Source organism: Gracilinanus agilis, chromosome 1 (assembly GCF_016433145.1).
Source record: "Gracilinanus agilis isolate LMUSP501 chromosome 1, AgileGrace, whole genome shotgun sequence".
Lineage (NCBI taxonomy): Eukaryota > Metazoa > Chordata > Mammalia > Didelphimorphia > Didelphidae > Gracilinanus > Gracilinanus agilis.
This window is the reverse complement of record NC_058130.1, coordinates 207,248,059-207,268,005: the sequence shown is the minus strand read 5'-3', so window position 1 is coordinate 207,268,005 and position 19,947 is coordinate 207,248,059. Positions and strand designations below refer to the sequence as shown.

Below are 19,947 nucleotides of genomic sequence, written 5' to 3'. Positions count from 1 at the left end.
AGCAGTCAGGCTACTGCATATTTTAAAACCTAGGCTAGCAGCATGGTGTTCTTTCTGCTCCCCAGCCCTGCAAGGGTGTGTATGTGTTTACAGGCAGAGGTGATGGTGTTGGTATGGAAAAGGAGATTAGTTTCTCTGTACTGACTCACCCTGTCAAAAACAATTGTATGGACTCTGCTGGTCCTTGTGGCATTCTCTCAGCGTACCAATGTACTCGGGAAAGATGAAACTGTTTTCAGTTCTCGTTCCTGTGAAGGATGAAGAGTGAAACAAGTTTCATGGTGGATTAGTGCTCAAAAGGCCCTGCCATTCATCACTGTGTATGTAATTTCCCTTTTAACGCTTGTGAGATGTTGGGGGCGAATAAGTAGTCAAAAATGGTTTTGTTTGGCTTTCCAATAAATAAGTAATTAGGATGCACTAGGAATCTAGCATTATCCTTCACTGAAAGAATGTACAACAAAGCTAAATCTTTTCTTCTGCTCTTTTTGCCTTGGCTAACATATATCCAGGGTATCAGATTGCATATCGTCTTGCAACTAGCAGCCCCAACAAGTTTACCACTGTCGAAGTTGGCTCTACTGTCAGGCAATTCACTGCCACAGATCTTACTCCAGAGTCAGCATACATCTTCAGGGCATCAGCAAAGACAAGACAAGGATGGGGAGAGCCTTTGGAAGCCACAGTCATCACAACTGAAAAAAGAGGTAAGACTTATAAGATCATATTCCAAAGTCATCGACAGAATACATGACAGATTTATACTCTCCATTCCTAAATTCGTTCAACCTTTAGCTCTCTTTATTATACCATATTTTAATCTGTTTATGATTCTAACTACTACCTAAGTTAGGTCTTTTCATTCAGTTGTCTTCTCATTCAAGTTTTCATGACCCCTAAGTCAACCAACTATGGCAAACAAAGGCCTAGTAGCAGTCAACAAATTGTGGATAGTGTCCTCAGACTTCACTCCTGCCAGAAGGCTTTATTTGTGGCTCTGTTCAATGCTAACCCCTAATATCCTGCCATTGTTTCCTGGATTTAATATACACCCCCCCAAAGTATCAGTACAGGCTGACCTCTGTAGGCCAACTGTTCTGCCTGTTTCTTTCAATGCTGATCTTTCCTAAGTGAAATGCTATAGAAAGTTGAAAGCAGGTTTCTGCTGTCTGTTTCCAAATATGCTGTAATCCTGAGAATGAGAATGAACTACAACTCTCTAAAAGGAAACAATGAGGATATTAACCCTTAACTGTCCCTATCATCTCGGTCATCAACTTTCAGCTTGCCAGCTATTTTTAAATGAAGACTTCTTACTATTAATGTTCAAGATTTCTAGTTACAACCAATGACCAAATAGATTTTATAAAATAATATTTTGGTAGACAATCTAAAAGGATGAGTAAATCAATATAGATCTCATTTACACTCTAAGCTACAAGGTTAAGGAAGAATGCACCAAACCCAATATACTCAAAAAGAAACAAGAGATGCTGAGGTCAAATTCAAGCATTACTAGAGTTTCCAGCCACCAGATCTTAGGTTTCAAAAGAAAAAAAAATTACACAATACGCCTATACTAAAAAGGAAGATATATTTTAAAAGAGGCAACTTCCTTTTCAGGTTCTAAAAATGTTCAGGTGTTAAGGCCTTTTGGTCCTCTTCCTGTCCTAACTATATGAATAAACAAATTGTATTCACACTACTTTAATAAGTCACCCCTTCATATAATCATTTATGCAGAACTAATATTAGTTTTTATTGTTTTCTGACATTTTGCAATACAAATCCTTTCCCTCTTTTTCCTTCTTCCCCACTCCCTGAGTCAGATAGAGAGCTGTCCTCAGAGTCTAAGAATTGGATTCAAGTACTGTTTCTGACATATACTAGCTATGTAATCCTAGGTGAGTCACTTAAACTCTCATTGATGCCTTAAGCAAGACTCTAATATGTTACAGAGAAGTTGCCTGCATCTGTTGAAGGAATTTCCTTATTTGTGTTATCTCTATTCAGTGAAATCCTAGGTTCAGTCCTTATTCCTAAAGTTAACTTATGATGGACCCAGTGAAAGAATTGTTGACTTGGTTTGTTTGATTTTGTTTTGTTTTGTTTTTGCTTAAGTGCCTCCTAGCCCAAATTCCTCATCCCGGCTAGATTAAGGTCCTTCATCATCTATCTCTTCTTTCTTTTCTCTCCAACTGCTTCCCTGTACTCTATCCCTAACTTTTCTTCAGCCAGGTCTATCTCCTAACTGTCCCTTGAACACACTGCTCATTCTTTGTCCATGTCCATATTCACCCTTCACTGTCTCTCTGCCTTTCTCTTTATCCATTCAAATCCTACCCATCTTGCTAGTTTCACTTTCTCCAGGCAATTCTAGCCTATTCCGATAACTCCCCATCCTTCCTGACCTCCCACTTGTGTTCTTTTTTTATATTGTTCACTATATATTTTCTGGACTGTAATCCTTCTTTCTTCAACAAGACTAGTTTCTTTTATTTCCCCTCCAGTAATATTTTATTGTATTTTCCCCCAGTTACATGTAGAAACAATTTTTAATATTTGTTTTCTAACATTTTGCAATCCAAATCCTTTCCTTCCTTCTTTTGCATCTCTACTCCCCAAGACAGTAAATAATTTGATATAGGACATATGTATACTATCATGCAATAAATATGTCCATACTCATCATATTATGAAAGAAGACACATATATCACCCATACAAAAAGAAAAAAAAACCTAGGAAGAAAATAAAGTAAAAAACAGTATGCTTCATGTATTCAGATTCTATCAATTCTCTCTCTAGTGATTAATAGCATTTTTCATCATGAGTCCTTTGCAGTTGTCCTGAATCGTTGTTTTGCCAAGAATAGCTAAGTTATTCACAGTTGATCATCATACAATATTGCTGTTACTGTATACACTGTTCTCCTGGTTCTGCTTACTTCACTTTGTATCAGTTCATATGAGTCTCTCCAAGTTTTTCTGAAATCATCTTGTTTGTCGTTTCTTATAGTACAAAAGTATTCCATTACAATTAGATGTCATGTGTCCATCCATTCTCCAACTGAAGAATATACTCTCAGTTTTCAATTCTTTGCCCCCACAAAAAGAACTGCTATAAATATTTTTGTACAAATAAGACTCTAAGTTCCTTGAGAGCAAGAATTGTATCTTAAGCCTCTTTTGTTTCCACTTTAATCATAAGCACATAGTAAGTAGATAGTAAATGCTCAAAAAATATTTGAAATAAAAAAAGAAAAACTATTTGAAATGAGGGATCAACATGCTGACAAATTTCCTGTCCTTCATAAGGACAATAATAAATAAGACAATAACAAAAATTATGAATTATTTAGACTTCATCATCATCATCATCATAAAATTCAAAAGTTTTGAACCTTGATGTTGAAAGAATTACAAGGAAAAGGGAATTCACACAACCTATTTGTGTATACTATATTGCAAACTCAAAGACATAAATGTTCCATAATTACCTTCCAAGTTATCTCTATATCACATGATTTTTCAAGGATAGTTTTTCATTGGCCCATTAACTGGGTCTACTTTAACATCCTCTGTCTATTTTTTAAAGTTACTTGTATATTATCACTGATTACACTTTAGCCACAGAACATAATTCCTATGTAGACATTGTGCTAACAGTATTGCTTTTCAGTTATTTGAGCATTTGAGAATAGGTTAAGCGTGAAAGTCTTGCTCTAAATATTGTATCTTCTTTGGAACTTATCCATAGCTGCATTTCTCTCATAAGCAAGAACTCCAAAGTGTTAGAACTAAACTTTCTATTGGCATACAACTAAATGCCACTTTCATGGGTTTAGAACTCATTGTCTTCTTGAGTGTTGGTACAGACCGTTATAAGTACTCAGCATTTTTTATGGTAATCTATTAGGGAAGAAAAAAAAAATTAAACCCATATCAAGAGCATGGGATTAGAGTTTTGCCAAAGGGTTGAAGTCAAATTTGAGTGCATTAAAATGAATCATATCTGTGTTAGGTATTAACATTAAGACCCTTTTTGATGTGTTCTAATCCATACCTGCCCATTACTGGTAGAACAGAGTGGTGGCTTACACAGTTATAGCCCCCCTAATATCTCCTGGTAATGTTAAGGAACTTTTCTGGCTTCAATATATATAATTCTTTCAGCCCTTGTGGTTCAACTGGAGAAAATCTGATAGCAGTACGAAGCGAGAAAGTAGGCATTTTTAAAAAGGGGGAAAGGAGAGAATGAAATGCTATTAATACTGACAGTGCTTCAGAGAAATCAGGTTGGGTGAGGTGTGTGCTTATGGAAACAAGTGCTGATTAAGTTGAATCGAATAGCTTCTCACAGACAAGTCACTGTGGTGTCGACAATCAATTGCTGCTTTATTACATGCCACCCATTTTAATCAGAATCAATAATCTTCATGATAAACAATTAAACAATTATTCCTCACTCTATTGAGTTTCTCTATTGAAATCGATGGGGTGAGGAGACATGGTGACAGGAGAACAGATCTATATTCAGAAACCATGTCCTGGCATCTACAGCACCTGCATGCCCATTCTCCATCTTCAGAGAGATGGCGTAACACACCAGTACCCCAGAGAATTCTACACAAACATTGGAACCAATTGCCTTAACTCTTTAGGTACAGGTCAAGAAAGCTGAAGAAAAGTTAATGCAATGAAATGAATATATTCCAGTCAGAGAAGGAAGGAAGGAAGGAAGGAAGGAAGGAAGGAAGGAAGGAAGGAAAGAAGGAAGGAAGGAAGGAAGGAAGGAAGAAACAGAGAAATAAAGAAAGAGAAAAGAGAAAAAGAAAAGAAAGAAAGAGAAAAAGAAAAAGAAAAGAAGAAAAAATTTAAAAAGGGGAGGAAAGTTTTTTTTTTTAAAAATTGGAAGGTGATTAGAAGTACAGACAGGCTTCCTACAGTCTCAGATGTCACTCAAAGTCACTTGTAGTTGATGTCCTGGGTGCTGTTTGCTAAATCTTTTATTGATTCTCTTCTGTTTTCCACCAGTAACTGGCTTGTCTATGTTGAGAATGGAGTGTTCTAGGAGGAAGCAGGTGTTTTCCAATCAAAGTATTTCAGCATCAGAGTTGGAATCTTTCTAGACTCAGTTGTAAGGATGGCTGCATGAAGGCATCTGTATTTCATGTGAAACTAGCAAGCATTTTTAGTAGCTCTCATGTACATCTGTACTGTCAAAAATGACATATTGGACAATGCAGAATAAGCTAGTTGTTATCTGAAGAATAGGTTAATTTCAGATAAGGTTTCAAAATCAAGGATTTCTGGATTTGTGCCTCAGCCATTCTTTGGTTTCATTTCAGATCGGCCAGCACCACCCAGACATCTTCTGATTCCTCAGTCAGAAGTGACCTCTCGGAGCCTACAACTCCAGTGGGTCCCCGGCAGTGATGGGTCATCACCAATACGGTATTTCACAGTGCAAATCCGAGAACTGCCAGGGGGCGAGTGGCAAACTTACTCCTCATCCATCAGCCACGAGGCCACAGCCTATGTTATTGAAAGGTAACACAGAGCTTCACAGGAGTCAAAGTGATTTGGTCATGTTGGTAACTACCTTCCAAGGGCAACTACAACAAATGTCAAATGGACCTGCTTTAGGTTGAGCAATTTATTTGATTAACAGGAATGCTAAAATGGCACCAGAATATAGGGCAAAAATTAAATTACTGACTGGAGTCAGAAGACCTGGGTTCAAATCCTGCCTTCATCACTCTGTAATTTGAGCAGATCACCTCACCTTCCTGGGACTCAATTTATCCTTATTTAAAATGAAGGTGTTGGATTATATGGTCTCTAAAAGTCCCCTTTCAACTAGCTATGAAACTGTGATCCTCCTAAGTTCAGTGCTACTGTAGTAGGTGATGGGAGTAGGGGGGAAGAGTATGGTACTGGGGTAAAAAGGCTTATGGAAATGATTAACAATTGGCTTCTGTATAGCACTTACTGCTTGCCATGTGTTTTCAGGCATTTTTTTGTTGTTGCTGTTGTTAACTTAGCCTTTGAGAATACAAAATTCCAAATAATCAGGAAAACATTTGTGAGCTATAGAGTCTTTGATATGACCCATAAAATCGCTTCACATCCATATAAGGAATTGTAGAGAAATGAGTTATATGACTTCATACATGAACATCTCCCTTCCAGACCCTGAGCACCATATGGGGAGAATCTCCTGCCTATGTTGCCATCTACTCTTTGTGTGTCTTTCTTTTCTTCTCTCTTGAGGTGGCTGGACTTGTGATTTCACTAGCATTAAGAACTCTCTTGTTATTGTAGGGAGTTTTATGGGGGCACTGAAAGGTTAAAATATTTGCTCAGGGTTATGTAACTAGCATATATCAGAGATAGAACCTGAACCCAGGTTATCTTGACACTAAGGCTGCTTCCTTATTCATTACTTAAGACCCTCTAACCCTTCTCTAGCGAGAGTCTTGTTCTCTGTACTCACCACCCTACGATCCTTGGTGGGAAATTGAGGAGGAGAAGGAGGAAGAGGAGGAAATTTGATAGAAAGATCTTCTGATACCTCATTATGGTGTAAAGGTGACCTGGTGTTCTTGAAGTACAAACTACCAAGCTGGCAAGGCTTTGAGGTATGGCCTTGGTGCCAGAGAGCTCTCTGAGCCCAGCTTTATTCAGAGTAGGTCATCACCAGAAAGCTGGCCACCAGACCACAAATCATTTTTTTTCCCCACCATGAACCATAAAGCAGAATATTTATGTGGTGCTTTAGAATTTCCAAGGCAAGTCTCCATACATTTTCTCTTTTGAATCTAATAACAATTCATTGAGATAGTCAGGACAGAGATCATGGTCCACATTTCACAAAATTGGGAAATTAAAAATGCTTTGCTCCCCTACTGGATAGAATCACCTCTAATGTCCTTTCTGGCAAAAATTCTGGGATTCTCTGAGCCTGTAACCTAAAAGACAATTCTTTGAAACCATCCTTTTTCTGCTAGCTGTTGCTTTTCAGTCATGGTCAGCTCTCTGGTGATCCTGTTTGGGGTTTTCTTGGCAAAGATGCTAGAGTGATTTGCCATTTCCTTCTCCAGCAAATGAGGAAATTGAGGCAAACAGGGTTATATGAATTGCATAGCTATTAAGTGTCTGAAGCTGGATTTGCACTCATAAAGATGAGTCTTTCTGACAAAAGGCTCAGCATTCTATCCATTGTACTATCTAGCTGCTCTTTTCATCCTTTGTTCCTGTTAGTTTGTATTATAATTTGATGTAGCATAAAGAGCACTGTATTTGTATTTGAAAGACCTGGCCTATATGGAAGTGTTCTGACTCAGGCTCTAAATTGCTCTATGACCTGGGGTGACCTTCTCCATTTCTCTGAGCCTCAGTTGTCTCTTCCATAAAAATCAGTGGTTTGACTAGATGATCTGAGAAAAGCTTCTTCCAGCATTAACACTGTGATTCTATGACTTAAGTCCCTCAGGGAATTTGTGGGAGGCAAAAAATAAAAAAAGAAGAATCCAACCAAAACAGCCGAACCATGTCTTCACACATTTCTGCTCATACTTTGAACTACTCAGACAGAGCTCATGACTTCTGACTCTCTTCAAGCGAGGTCATGTTGGAAGCTATAATCATTTCAACTGAAATCGCTCAATATCTACAGAAAGGAATTTGCTGGAAGGCAACCCACTGAAGTGGCTAGATCTCCCTAAGGACCTCGATATTCTCATAACATGGTGCTCAGAAGTGTCACAACCTTATTTTATAAACAACTACCTCATTACCCCAACTTAAATCATATGATTGTTTTGGACTGGAGACATTGAGAACCTAATTCAATTAGCTATGTGCTTGGGGATATAAATAATCTCACCCTTTTGTATAACTGTCTGAAAAAAGTCCCAAATGTGGTGCCTATAGTCAAGCCCTCTGAAATCAAACAGACTAATTGTGTGCTTTGGACTTCATGTTGAAAACCTAGAGGTCCATGTTTCAAGACAGACAGTTTAATTTGGTGGAAGAGAGACTGTTGTCAATTTCCTAATGGGGTAGAACTAGGACAAATGCTTACTCTACCTGTCAATAAAAAACATTTAACTGTCAGAACCTGGGAAAAGCAATATTTTGTACCAGCTACAGTGTAATCTCCCTTAATGTTTAATAATCCCTGCCTCTTAGTTTTATTTTTATAGGCTACCTGAGTTGCATGAAGCATGTGGACAAAAATCACAGGTTTAACCACTGAGATGTAGATAGTACAAATTTAAATTTTGAAATGTATATCATTTAAAATAAAAAGGGTTTGCCCTTAAATATTATTATTACTAAAATTTGAATATATCGTGCCATTTAAATGTTATGATTGTTATAAATAATGATATTTAATTCTTTATTAAATATTCAATATCTTTTTGTGTACAGATCCAACCACTAAAAATTTACTTTGTCTCCAGTAAGTAATACTATGTTCCCTGCTTTCAAAGCACTTATGTTCTACTTTAGGAGTTCTTGCTTGATCCCTTTAGCAGTCTGATAAAGCCTGTGAACACTTTATCAGAATCTTTTTAAATGCATAAAATAGAATAGATTACAAAAGAAATCAATTATGTTGAAAGAAAGATGTAAATTTTTCCCTACCCAAGCTCATATAATCCTTTAAATTTAGCCACTAACACCCTGATTATTTCATACTAGTTAACTGTAGGCAATCAGGTAGTGGATTGCCTGGGGTCAATCCACTGAGACATAAAGCAGAAACACTTTCTTGTGTCCCACTCTTTGTGACTCCATTTAAAGTTTACTTACTGGAGTGGTTGGCCATTTTCTTCTCCAGTTCATTTTACAGATGAAGAAATTGAGGCAAACAGGGTGAAGTAACTTGTCCAGAGTCACACAACTAGTAAGTGTCTGAGTTAAGATTTGAACTCAGGAAGATGAATTTTCCTGACCCCAGGCAATACCTGATTGCCTACAGTTAACTAGTATGAAATAATCAGATCTAAGTAAGTGTTACAGATGATAAATGCTAAAGGAATTCAGGTGAGGGAGTGGAGTGAATTGAGATAATCAGGGGAGGCATTCTAAAGGATTACTGGTAAAAATTCAGGAAGAGTTGTCTAAAAGAAATTGTATGAGCTACTTAGTACAAGTAGAAAAGTTTGAAGCCTATTCAAGAACTGAAATAGTTTGGATGAAATGAAAGAACCAGTCAGTCACCAAAGCATCTATTAACTTCCTGCTATGTGCTAGGTGACATACTACACTGGGCTTAGAGTCAGGAAGACCTGATTTCAAATGCGAACTTAGATCTTACTTACTGTATAGCCCCAAAACACTTAATTTGTTTGCCTCAGTTTCCTAATCTATAAATAAGGGCAATAAAATAACACCTACCTAGCAGGGTTTTATTGAGAATCAAAGGAGACCACATTAATAAAAAGGAGATCATATTAATAAAAAGCTTATTAAAGTGAGCACTTAAATAATACTCTCTTTATCTCCTCCCTTTCACTATACTCCAGGTATTACACACACACACACACACACAAATAGATATAATGGGAGATATAAAGACAAAAGGAAAATGGTCCCTACCATTAGGGAGCATACATTTCAACGGGGGACACAATGTACATATGGGTAAACATCAAATTCATGCCAAAGAGATACAGGGTGACCTGGGGACAGGGGAAAGGGGAACAGGCTCTATAAGCTAGTGAGACCAGGAAAAGACTGATACAGAAAGTGGTTCTAAGAACTATCTTAAACCATATTAAAAGAATAGGAAATAAAGTCAAAAGAGAGATTGGGGCTATAAAATAGAAGACCTTGGACATCAAGTTAAAGTGTTTGGTATTTATAGACAAGTGGGAAAACAGCAAAGATTTTTGAGAAAATGGTTGATATCATTATCTTTATTATTTAAGTAATTCATTCATTCTGGCAGTTGTGTGTTTCTTTGCATCCAATTCAATTTTAAAAGCCATTATTGTCTAATAAGTCACAGTATATTGTTGATCAGTATGTTTTATCTGGGTAGGTTATGTCTTCCCGACAAAACTGTAAGCTCTTATATGGTCAGCTAGGTGGTACAGTGGATAGAGTACCTGACTTGGATTCAAGAAGACTCATCTTTATGAGATCAAACTTAATCTCAAACACTTAACTAGTTTGTTGACCCTGGGCAAGTCACTTAACCCTGTTTGCCTCAGTTTTCTCATCTGTAAAATGAGTTGGAGAAGGAAACAGCAAATCACTCTAGTATCTTTGCCAATAAAACCTTAAATGGTCTCATGAAAAGTTGGACTTGATTGAAAAATGACTGAAAAACAACAAAATAGGGCAGAGACCGTGGTTTATATAGTACTTGCTTTAAAAAAAAATCTTCCTAAAAACTTAGTACTTAATACTGTATAGGTGACATATCAACATATATATGAATATCTGCATACATATGTATATATTGCTGAATATAAATGTAATTGAATGAAAATTTGTTTTAGTGGATTTAATGGAAATAATTGTAAGTACCCTAAAGAAACAAGACATGTTTTCTATGTTTATTTGCCCTTAGTCAAATTTATTTTAGACATAAGCAGATTTAGTCATTAGCATTGTGTTAGATATTCTGGTATAGACATAATAATAATAGTAATAATAATAATAATAATAATAATAATAATAATAAATAGCAACACCAACAGCTAGTATTTTTATTGCACTTTAAGGTTTGCAAAGTTCTTTACAAATATTATTTAATTTCATCCTCCCACCAGCACTGAGAGAGGTCCATTATCCACATTTTATAAATGGGAGGAAACTAAGGCACAGAGTAGTTGGGTGACTTGCTCAGGGTTATATTCTTATCCAGGTACCAGATTTTAAGGAAGGACATTGACAAATTGAAGCCCAGCCAGAGAAAGGTGAACAGAGTTGAGGGAGATCTGGACACTGTCATATAATGATCTCTAGGAAGGAAATGGTCATTTTTATGCTGGAGAAAAGAAGACTGGGCTAAAGGGACATATGATTCCCTATTTTCAAGTGTTTGAAGGGCTATGTTGAAGAAGAGAGATCAGACTTATCTCTCTTTATTTTGTTCTCAAAGAACAAAAGTAGGAAGTACAGGCAGGATTTATAAGGAGGAATTTTTTTTCTTAGTGTAAATAAAAAACATCCTGACAGAGTTGGTCAAAAGTTAAATTAGCAGCCTAAGTACTGAGTGTATTTCCTAATCACAAGACTTTGAGTGAGTCTAGATAGTCTCTTACTATAAATGGGATTTCTATCAGGTACAGATTGGACTCTGTGACCTCAAGTCTCTTCCACCTCACAGGTTCTCTTATTTGATCATTCTTTCCATCACTTACCTCAAGCAGCTTTTGTTTTGGTCCAAAACAGGCCCGACATGAAAAAATATCCAGGGCAGGGGGAATGTGTTAAACTATGCAGCAATTATTTTAATTATAGTAGTGGTTCTGAGAAGGGGAAGATCATAGGAGGCTAGATGAAGGCTGGGCAAAGCTTCATGGATATGAGACTTTAGCTGGACTGGGAGCATTTTTATAATGGGGAAGAGGAGATAAAGGAATAGCATGAGCAAAGACACAAAGGAGGGAACGAAAATGTTATTGCTAGGACACTAAGGAGATCTGCCTTAAAGGAGCAAAGGGTGTGTGAAGAAGCTTGGGAAGGTCTAGGTTTCTTGAGAAATGAGATGTAAATGTGGATATATACATACAAAATATATAGTGCAAATACAAATAGTTCAGATCATAGAGATTCACTGTAGATTTTTGTGCGGGGAATGATATGGTGAAAGACATACTTTAAGAAGGCTTACGCGATAATAGTATCTCACATCTCTTTGTCTCTCTCCCATTCACACTGCCACCATTTTCATTACCCCTAGCCTAACAATTGGAATAGCCTCCTAACTAATCTCTATGTCTGGAGTCTCTCGTTGACAATACCTCCTTCATTTCATCTTGCTATATAGGGCAGAGACCGTGGTTTATATAGTACTTGCTTTAAAAAAATCTTCCTAAAAACTTAGTACTTGCTTTAAAAAAATCTTGCTATATTAATCTTCCTTATGTAACTGGTTTGGTCCTGTAGCCTCCTCTACTCAAAATCTTCCATGGATATCTAGTGTCTACTGAATAAAATACACATTTATTAGCCTGGCATTCAAGACCCCTCAGCAAATGTCTCTTACCCATCCTTCTAGCCTAAGTGTATATGCTATTTGTCTATCTTTTGTGGAAGCCTTTTGTTTTTATAAACCTTACCTTCCATCTTGAAGTCAGTTCTGTATATTGGCTCCAAGGCAGAAGAGTGGTAAGGGCTAGGCAATGGGGGTCAAGTGACTTGCCCAGGGTCACACAGCTGGGAAGTGTCTGAGGCAACATTTGAACCTAGGACCTCCCATCTGTAGGATCTCTAGGCCTGGCTCTCAATCCACTGAGCTACCCAGCTGCCCCCAAGAGGAAGCATATTTTTAAAACAAACAAGTAAAAGAAAACTTTTAATTTCCCTAGAAATATTAAGAAATATAATTTCTTCAGCCAAAAAGTGGTTTCTAGACCTTCCCCTTGGGATGTGGGTAGCACTGGATTAAGGGTAATAATCAAACTTGAAGTGCCTCCAACAATCCCTAAATTGGGACACGGAAAAGGATGGATTTGTCCTCTTTAGAAATTCAAGGTTAAGATACTGATCACTGGAAGAAATTCTTAAGGAAAGTGGTCCAGGAAAGAACTGAGTGGTAGCTAATCTAGAAAATTAAATACTAAATTGTAATTTAAGATATTATGATTTTTCCTTGTTCAAGATTTCTATACTGTACTATACTATACTGTGTTACTAACATAATATGTAGTAATATTATGGTGTATTATATTGTGTAGTATATTTCTATACCATTTATAACCTGAAAACCTCTTTGGGTAGAGAGTCATGTTGAAGGCAAGGGAACAATGCCAGTTTGGATATCTCTCTCTCCAAGCTAGCAATAGCTTGGATATATTATTAGATAATAATAATATAAAATTATTATGAAATTGATATAAAATTATTTCTTACAGATTTAAGCCTAAAATGCAGAATATGTTAATTAGTATTAGTGCTTTTTTCTTTAATAGAGTGCTCTTTGTTTTAGTCAATCTGAAGTACTTATGATTACTTTGTCTTATTCTATCCTTTCCCATCTTACTGCATTTATACATGCCATCCACCATGTCTGAAAGTGACTCCTTCCCTCCACATGTTGAAATCCTTCAAGAAAATTCATGCCATCTCTTCTGTAGACCTGCCCTGATCCCTCCAGCTAAGGATGTCCATCCCTCCTGAGCTATTTCTTATTTTTCTGCCTTCTCCTATGCACTTGATAATATACCAAAATAGTTATTTGTGTACATTTTCACTCATGGCCCTCCACTATATTATATAAGCACTTTGAATAGGGCTGTGGTTTTTTTCCCTCTGGTTTTATATGACCTGCACCTAACACATCTTACACATAGTTGATATTTTTATAAATGAGCTAGGAGAGAAGAAAGAAGACAAGAAGAGAGGAGACTGGAGGGAAAAGGAAGTGAAAGGAAGGATTTGAGAAGGATGAAAATAGTTTGTAGCAATAACCAGGCAGTCTGATGAAGAGAAGTTCATTCTTTAACCTAGATAACATTTTCAGTAGAGAGAGAGCAGAGGTTTCTGGATTATAGAGAGTTAGGGGGTACTTCCTTGAGACACTAAAAGAGGTCTGTGGCTGGTTTAATTAGCTGATCTTCTGAAACAAACTTAAATTCCTCAGAGAAGAGTGATAAGCTTCTAGCTGGATCAGGTAGTGTTTACTTGCTATTATTATGTTGATGATTTCTCTCTCACCCTGAGACCAGTCTTCTAGTTTCTCACCTGAGAAGAAAGGTAGCCTCCCTCCAGGCCAGCTAAGAAATTCCTTGTCTTCAGGCCCTAGAACACACCAGAGCACTATGGGGACTCACTTCTGACTTGCCTTATTTCAAAGCAAGGAACTAACACACTCCTTGAAGGCCTCTGAGTTAAAAAATATTATCACATTTCCAACTCAAGGCTGCTTTCAATCAGGCAATAGATTGCAATTCTGCCTGTTCATTTTATTTTAACTCAGTTAACCAAATATTTATTAAAAACTTATTCTATGCCAGGGAGTGTGCTTAGGCCCGATGAAAGAATAGAAAGCCAGGATACTGGCCCTAGTAACACAGAGACAAAAATACATACATACATATATATACATATATATATATATATAGAGCTTAACAACAACAGGAGTTCATAACTTGGTAATGATGAGCTTTAAATATATATATATATTTGAATGAAGCCAATGAAGCCAAATTTCTATGATGCTGTCCCTTGCATATGACATTTTCCTATCTTCATGCGTTTGTACTGATTATTAAGGTTTCATGCCAAAATTTTACTATGTGAATATATATATATATATATTCTGATAAGTATATTTCAGGGTGATTGCTTTCCTTTGTAATCTATGATTTTATTTTTTTGCATTTAAATATATTATTCTGAGAAGGGATCCATGAAACATACATACACATGCACAAAAAAAAAAAAAAGGGTTTAAGAATTTCTGCTGTAGAACACAAGGTAAGATGTGATAAATGGGAATAAAAGTACAAAGTATTGGAGGGTTCAAGGAAAAGATAATCTTTAATTGCTGCCCAAATAACCTTCTGATATATGATCTGACCTTCCTGCCTCCCTCCTTATAAACTGTCAGTGGCTCATTATTGACTACTGAACCAGATACATCCTAAAATGGGAGGAATCCTTCTTTTCTGGATCCAGTCTGCTTTTCAGTCTGGCTAACCAAACTGGAAGACTACTGTTCCTTGATCCTATTCTGTCCCATATTTTCCATCTCCAGGAACTCAAATAGGCTGTCCTCCACCCCCATAATATAATTTCTCCTCATCTCTACCTCTCCACCTGTTTTTTTCCTTTATTTAAGCTCTAGCTTGGGTACTACCTCTTCTTACCTAGAGCTAGTCATGATTCAGCTGTGCAATGATTCTTCTATCTTAACATTTTGCCAGGGAACTCTTCTTCCTGTCTGCTTCTATCACCGTCTGCCTCATATCACACTTATTATACTCTATCTCTTAGAAACTCCTTGAGATCATAGGATTATATCTTTAGATGGCATCCAGTCTAGTCCCCTCATTTTACAGATTTATTCTTTGTTACACCCCCCTTCATCCATCCGACAATGAAGCCAAATTTCTATGATGCTGTCCCTTGCATATGACATTTTCCTATCTTCATGCGTTTGTACTGATTATTAAGGTTTCATGTCAAAATTACTATGTGAAGTGAACTTGAAGAATGAGACTTCATCAAGTAGTGATCCAAGAAGAGGATATTCTTACTCATGGGACAATGAAGGGATAATTGGAGACTAGTACAGCCCTTTTTGGTTGGAAAGTGCAGTCCATGTTGGGTACTTGTGGAAAATGATAGGTTGAGGCCTTGAATCTTACACATAGGAGTTTGGTCTTTATTCTAACGGCACTAGGGAGACACTGAAGGATTTTGATGAGGAGTGACATGAAAATTAATTATGCATGGGATGGCTTGTGGAGGGAAGGTAGGTGGAATAGCAGATAGAGTGTCCAACCTAGATTCAGGGAGACGTGAGTTCAAATCTAGCCTCCAACCACTTACTAGCTATGGGTTCCTGGGCAAGTCACCTAACCCTGTTTGCTTCAGTTTCCTCATCTGTAAACCGAGTTAAAGAAGGAAATGACAAACTGTTCCAGTATATTTGCCAAGAAAACTCCAAATGTGGTCACAAAGAATTGAATGTGACTAAAATTACTGAATAACAATAGGATGGTTTTGAGGGGCAGAGGTTGTAGATGGAGAAGTCAGTAATCTAAATGAGTAGAAGTCCATGTGATGGGAGAGATGAGATGGATTTGAGAGAACTCGTTAATTCATAGTGGGAACTCAGTAAAACTTGGCAAATGATTAGGTGACAAAAGGAAAAGGGAGGAGTCGAAGAAAACTCTAAAGCTTTTAGCCTAGATAACTGGCAAAATTATATTGCCATGAATAGAAATAAGAAGATCAGGAGAATATAGGAGTTTGGTTAGGAAAACAATGGGTTTGGTTTTAGATGTATTGAAATGTTGAATTTGAACTGTTCGCCAAATATATTATTGATACTTAGGAAAGAGGATGGAGTTAGAGAAAGATTTGTGAGTCAGAGTTGGCAGTTAAAACTATGGAATAAAAATACTAAGAATGTGTGGGAAAAGGAGAAAAGAGGGATTTGGAGAGTATCTTGGGCAACACCTGTTTGTAATGAATGAGAGGGAGAGAAGCATCAAAGGAGAAAAAGGAACATTCAGGGGTGCAGAAGAACAGAAATAATAGAGTGCCATGAAAGCTAGGGGAGAAGTAAGGTTAAAAGAGAGGTCATTAAAAGATTTTAAAGCTAAAATCACCATTTAAAGCTAAAAAGGATTTTAGGGGATTCTAGTCCTCCTTTCTTATTTTACAGAGGAGGAAACTGAGGTCAGAGAAATTCAGTAACTTGTCCCAGAGGGACTGAGTTTTGAGCTGGGCCTTCTGATTCCAAAGTTAGTGTCCTTTTTACCATACCACAATGTCCCAGAAGAGGCAGGAGGAAATGTGACTAAGAACAAGGATGCAAGAGTTAGCCTTAACCAAACAAAAGGTACACCTTTATTTTTGAGACAGGAATGAAGGGGAAATGGAAGAAGAAAATGCCAAATAATAAAGTTGAAGAGTAGGGAAGTTAAAGAGATTTCACTTCGGATGGCTTCAATCTTCTTTATAGAGATACAGAATGACAGAATTTCAAAGTGCAAAGGGACCTCAGAGGCCATCTAGTCCAATCCATTTCTGAACAAGAATTCTCTCTACAAATATTGTGGGCTAAGTCAAAATTTAGCTTAGACTACAAGTTCAAGGTTATTTTTTAATGCAATTTTTTTTTCCTTATGGCATTTGTAAAACATAAAATCCAATTTAAAAGTATTTCAATAATTAAACATTAAAAGCACCCACTCAGAATAAAAAAGGACATAGGGTATAATTACTCTATCTCAGTCAACAGATCAAGAAATCAAGGAAGCAACCTATCAGGGAAAGGAAAGATAACTACCTACTCCCTTTATCCCCTCAGGCTAATCCTTTTATAAGTCAAGCCACCCGGTTGCATAAAATGACAGATTGGGCTGAGATATTAATGCCTTTTTAAATTATGTCTGAATAGGATTTGTTCTGGGTGGATCCCTAATAAAAAACAAAGCAAAAACAAAAATGGTTTGAAGGTGCCTCAGGAATTCACTCTTACTGCTAACTTTTTACAGGTTGAATCCTTTCACCTCCTACAAGCTCCGGCTGAAAGCAACCAATGATATTGGAGACAGTGACTTCAGTGCAGAGACTGAGGCAGTAACTACACTGCAAGATGGTAAGAAAGCTGGGGTCCGTGCACTGTCTGAAACTCCGACTGGGGAATAGTTACCATTCATTCCAGATGCTTTTTTGGGAGCTCTGAAACACTTACTCCTGAAGATTTTATTCTACTTTGTACCTGAGCAGGGGAAAGGGTCTCCCATAGCTCTTTTCATAGGGAACAAGATGGTAAAGAGCTGAATTCAATTAATGACAGGCAGCTTGGAGTATCCTCATGTGCCCTGTGGTCATAAATCAACCCTTCAAGGACCTCCAAATGGAATTAAACTTTCTTTGATTGGCTTCCAAAATCTCTACCATCCATTATCATTCCAGAAGCTGAATAATTTACAGAGAATCATTAAAGATAAATGTAGCTGGGTGGGCTGTGTTTGAAGAAATTTCTTCAGTTGTTTTCATTCACAATCCACTTTCAGTACCAGCACAGATAAATGATTGAAATGCTTCAAAGACAAAAATGAGACTCTCTAAAAGCTTTAGGTGGGTTTTTTCCCCTTTCTCCACATTAGAAGAGTGAGGCCTGAAGATTCATTATAATTTTGTATGACATGATCCTGCCAGGCATGAAGTGAGACTGGGAGACAACTCCATCAGATCTGTCCAGTGTGATGATAGCAAGCCTGTTAGGCCCAAAGAAGAAGGATTGGTATCATGCATCAGAAGGCAGCTAAGCTTCGAGGGATGGAAGCCACAGCAGTTCTAACATCCAGCAGCACTTAATAATAATTCAGACCCTCTTTTATTCTGACCCCCTTCTCCTCCAATTGCTGTCATTTCAATTAAAGTGCCAGGGTAGCCATCTGAAAAACAAACTCCGCTGTAGCCAGCTCACCCCATGATCCCAAATCTAAATTTTGGTGTTTATAAACCAGAAGTTTTAGCTTCTCAAACTCCAGAGCTCCATTGATCTCCTTACAGAACAGTAAAGGGGTTAATGCTGTAAAAGCTTCTCAACTCCTTAGCAATGTGCAGAGATTATTTTGCTGAACAAACCCAGGGCTCCCAGTAGAGCATTACACAGCAGAGGGCTGTGAGTCTCTGATAAGATTTGGCTTCCCTGTTCTTGGGTCAGGGTGAACTGTCTTTATGCTCAGCAGGAAACATGGGAAATTGAACAGTGGGCAGGAGAGAAGGAAGGTGGCCCTCTAATAACAGTGGTTATTACATATGGTGATATTTTTTAACCCCAATGATTTCACCAAAACCAATGGATAATAGGAACTCTTCAGGTTTATGAGCTTTCTAATCAAGGCAGCTTTGATGGGGATAAGGAATATGTTGGATCAGAAAGAATATCAGCATTGCCTCTTCAGACCACAGCATTGGCTCCTGGTCATAGAATCATAGATCTAAAATTTTAAAATCCTTAAAAAAAAAAACAAACCTTTGTCCTTTAAAAACCTTAAAAACCATCAAGTCCATTCCCCTCATTTTTCAGATCAGAAAAATAAGTCTGATAGGAGTTAAATGGCAAGCTCATAGTCACAACTATTATGTATCTGAGGCATGATACCAGGACTTCTTGACTTATAATCCAATGATCTAGCTACCACACTGTGCTGCGTCTCAGATATGAAAAAAGGAAATAGTGTCATGTTCTCTCTTCCTCTCCAAACAAGGAAATAGCTATTCTGAGGGGTTTTTTAATAACTCACTCCTTTCCTTCAATGAGATATATGTTTTGGGTGAAGGGAGAAAGTGATGAAGGGGAAAGGAGAGAGAGCAGCAAAAACAACTCTTTGTGGTCCCAGGAGCATCACTGACATGAATGGCCTTCTTGGTTCTGTACCTGTGTTTGGGACACCAGAAGCAAAGGAGGATGGAGTAATGTCCTTTCCTCTTTTCTTTTTCATTTTCTTTCCCTGCCTCATTCCTAGAGCTAGGAAACATCCTAGTTCCTTTTTCCTCTCCAAGCTAATGCTGCAGCTGGGACTCTTGGTTACATATCCTTAGCATGGCTCTTCCTTGAAGCATCCATAGGGCTGCCCTAATAAAGTATGGTCATCATCCTGGGAGTGAGGATGGGGAATGAGCCTCTGATTGTTGGATAGAAGAGCTGAGGAGACTCTCCAGGTCAACACATTCTCTGAAGATTATAATCTTTAAGGGTTGTCTAGAATGCTGAGTTTAAATAATTTGTCAATTATGTCAATGCCATATAACCACATAACCAGTAGCTATCACAGGTAGAACTTCAAGTCTTCCTCTTCCTCAGTCCACAATCAACTCTCTGTCTACTCCACTTACTGCCTCTTATCATCCTTGCTCATGTTTATGTAGTGCTTTTGCTTGGACAAAGTAATGGATAGATAGAATTTCAAATGATCCTCACAAAATCCTGTGCCATAGGGCTATATTATCCTCCTTTTGCAGATGAGGAAACAGATTCAAACAGTTTTCACAGTGGACATGGAGCGGGG

At 37.5% G+C, this 19,947-nt stretch overlaps 1 protein-coding gene across 1 annotated transcript in view; it reads left to right on the top strand.

The window, feature by feature from the left end:
• The window catches only part of SDK1 (sidekick cell adhesion molecule 1), a 1,179,904-nt gene that overhangs the window by 1,023,094 nt on the left and 136,863 nt on the right, over positions 1-19,947 (top strand). Inside the window, 3 exon segments of the mRNA XM_044659951.1 lie at positions 513-707; positions 5,350-5,551; positions 17,419-17,522. Of these exon segments, the coding sequence (XP_044515886.1) occupies positions 513-707; positions 5,350-5,551; positions 17,419-17,522 (501 nt within the window).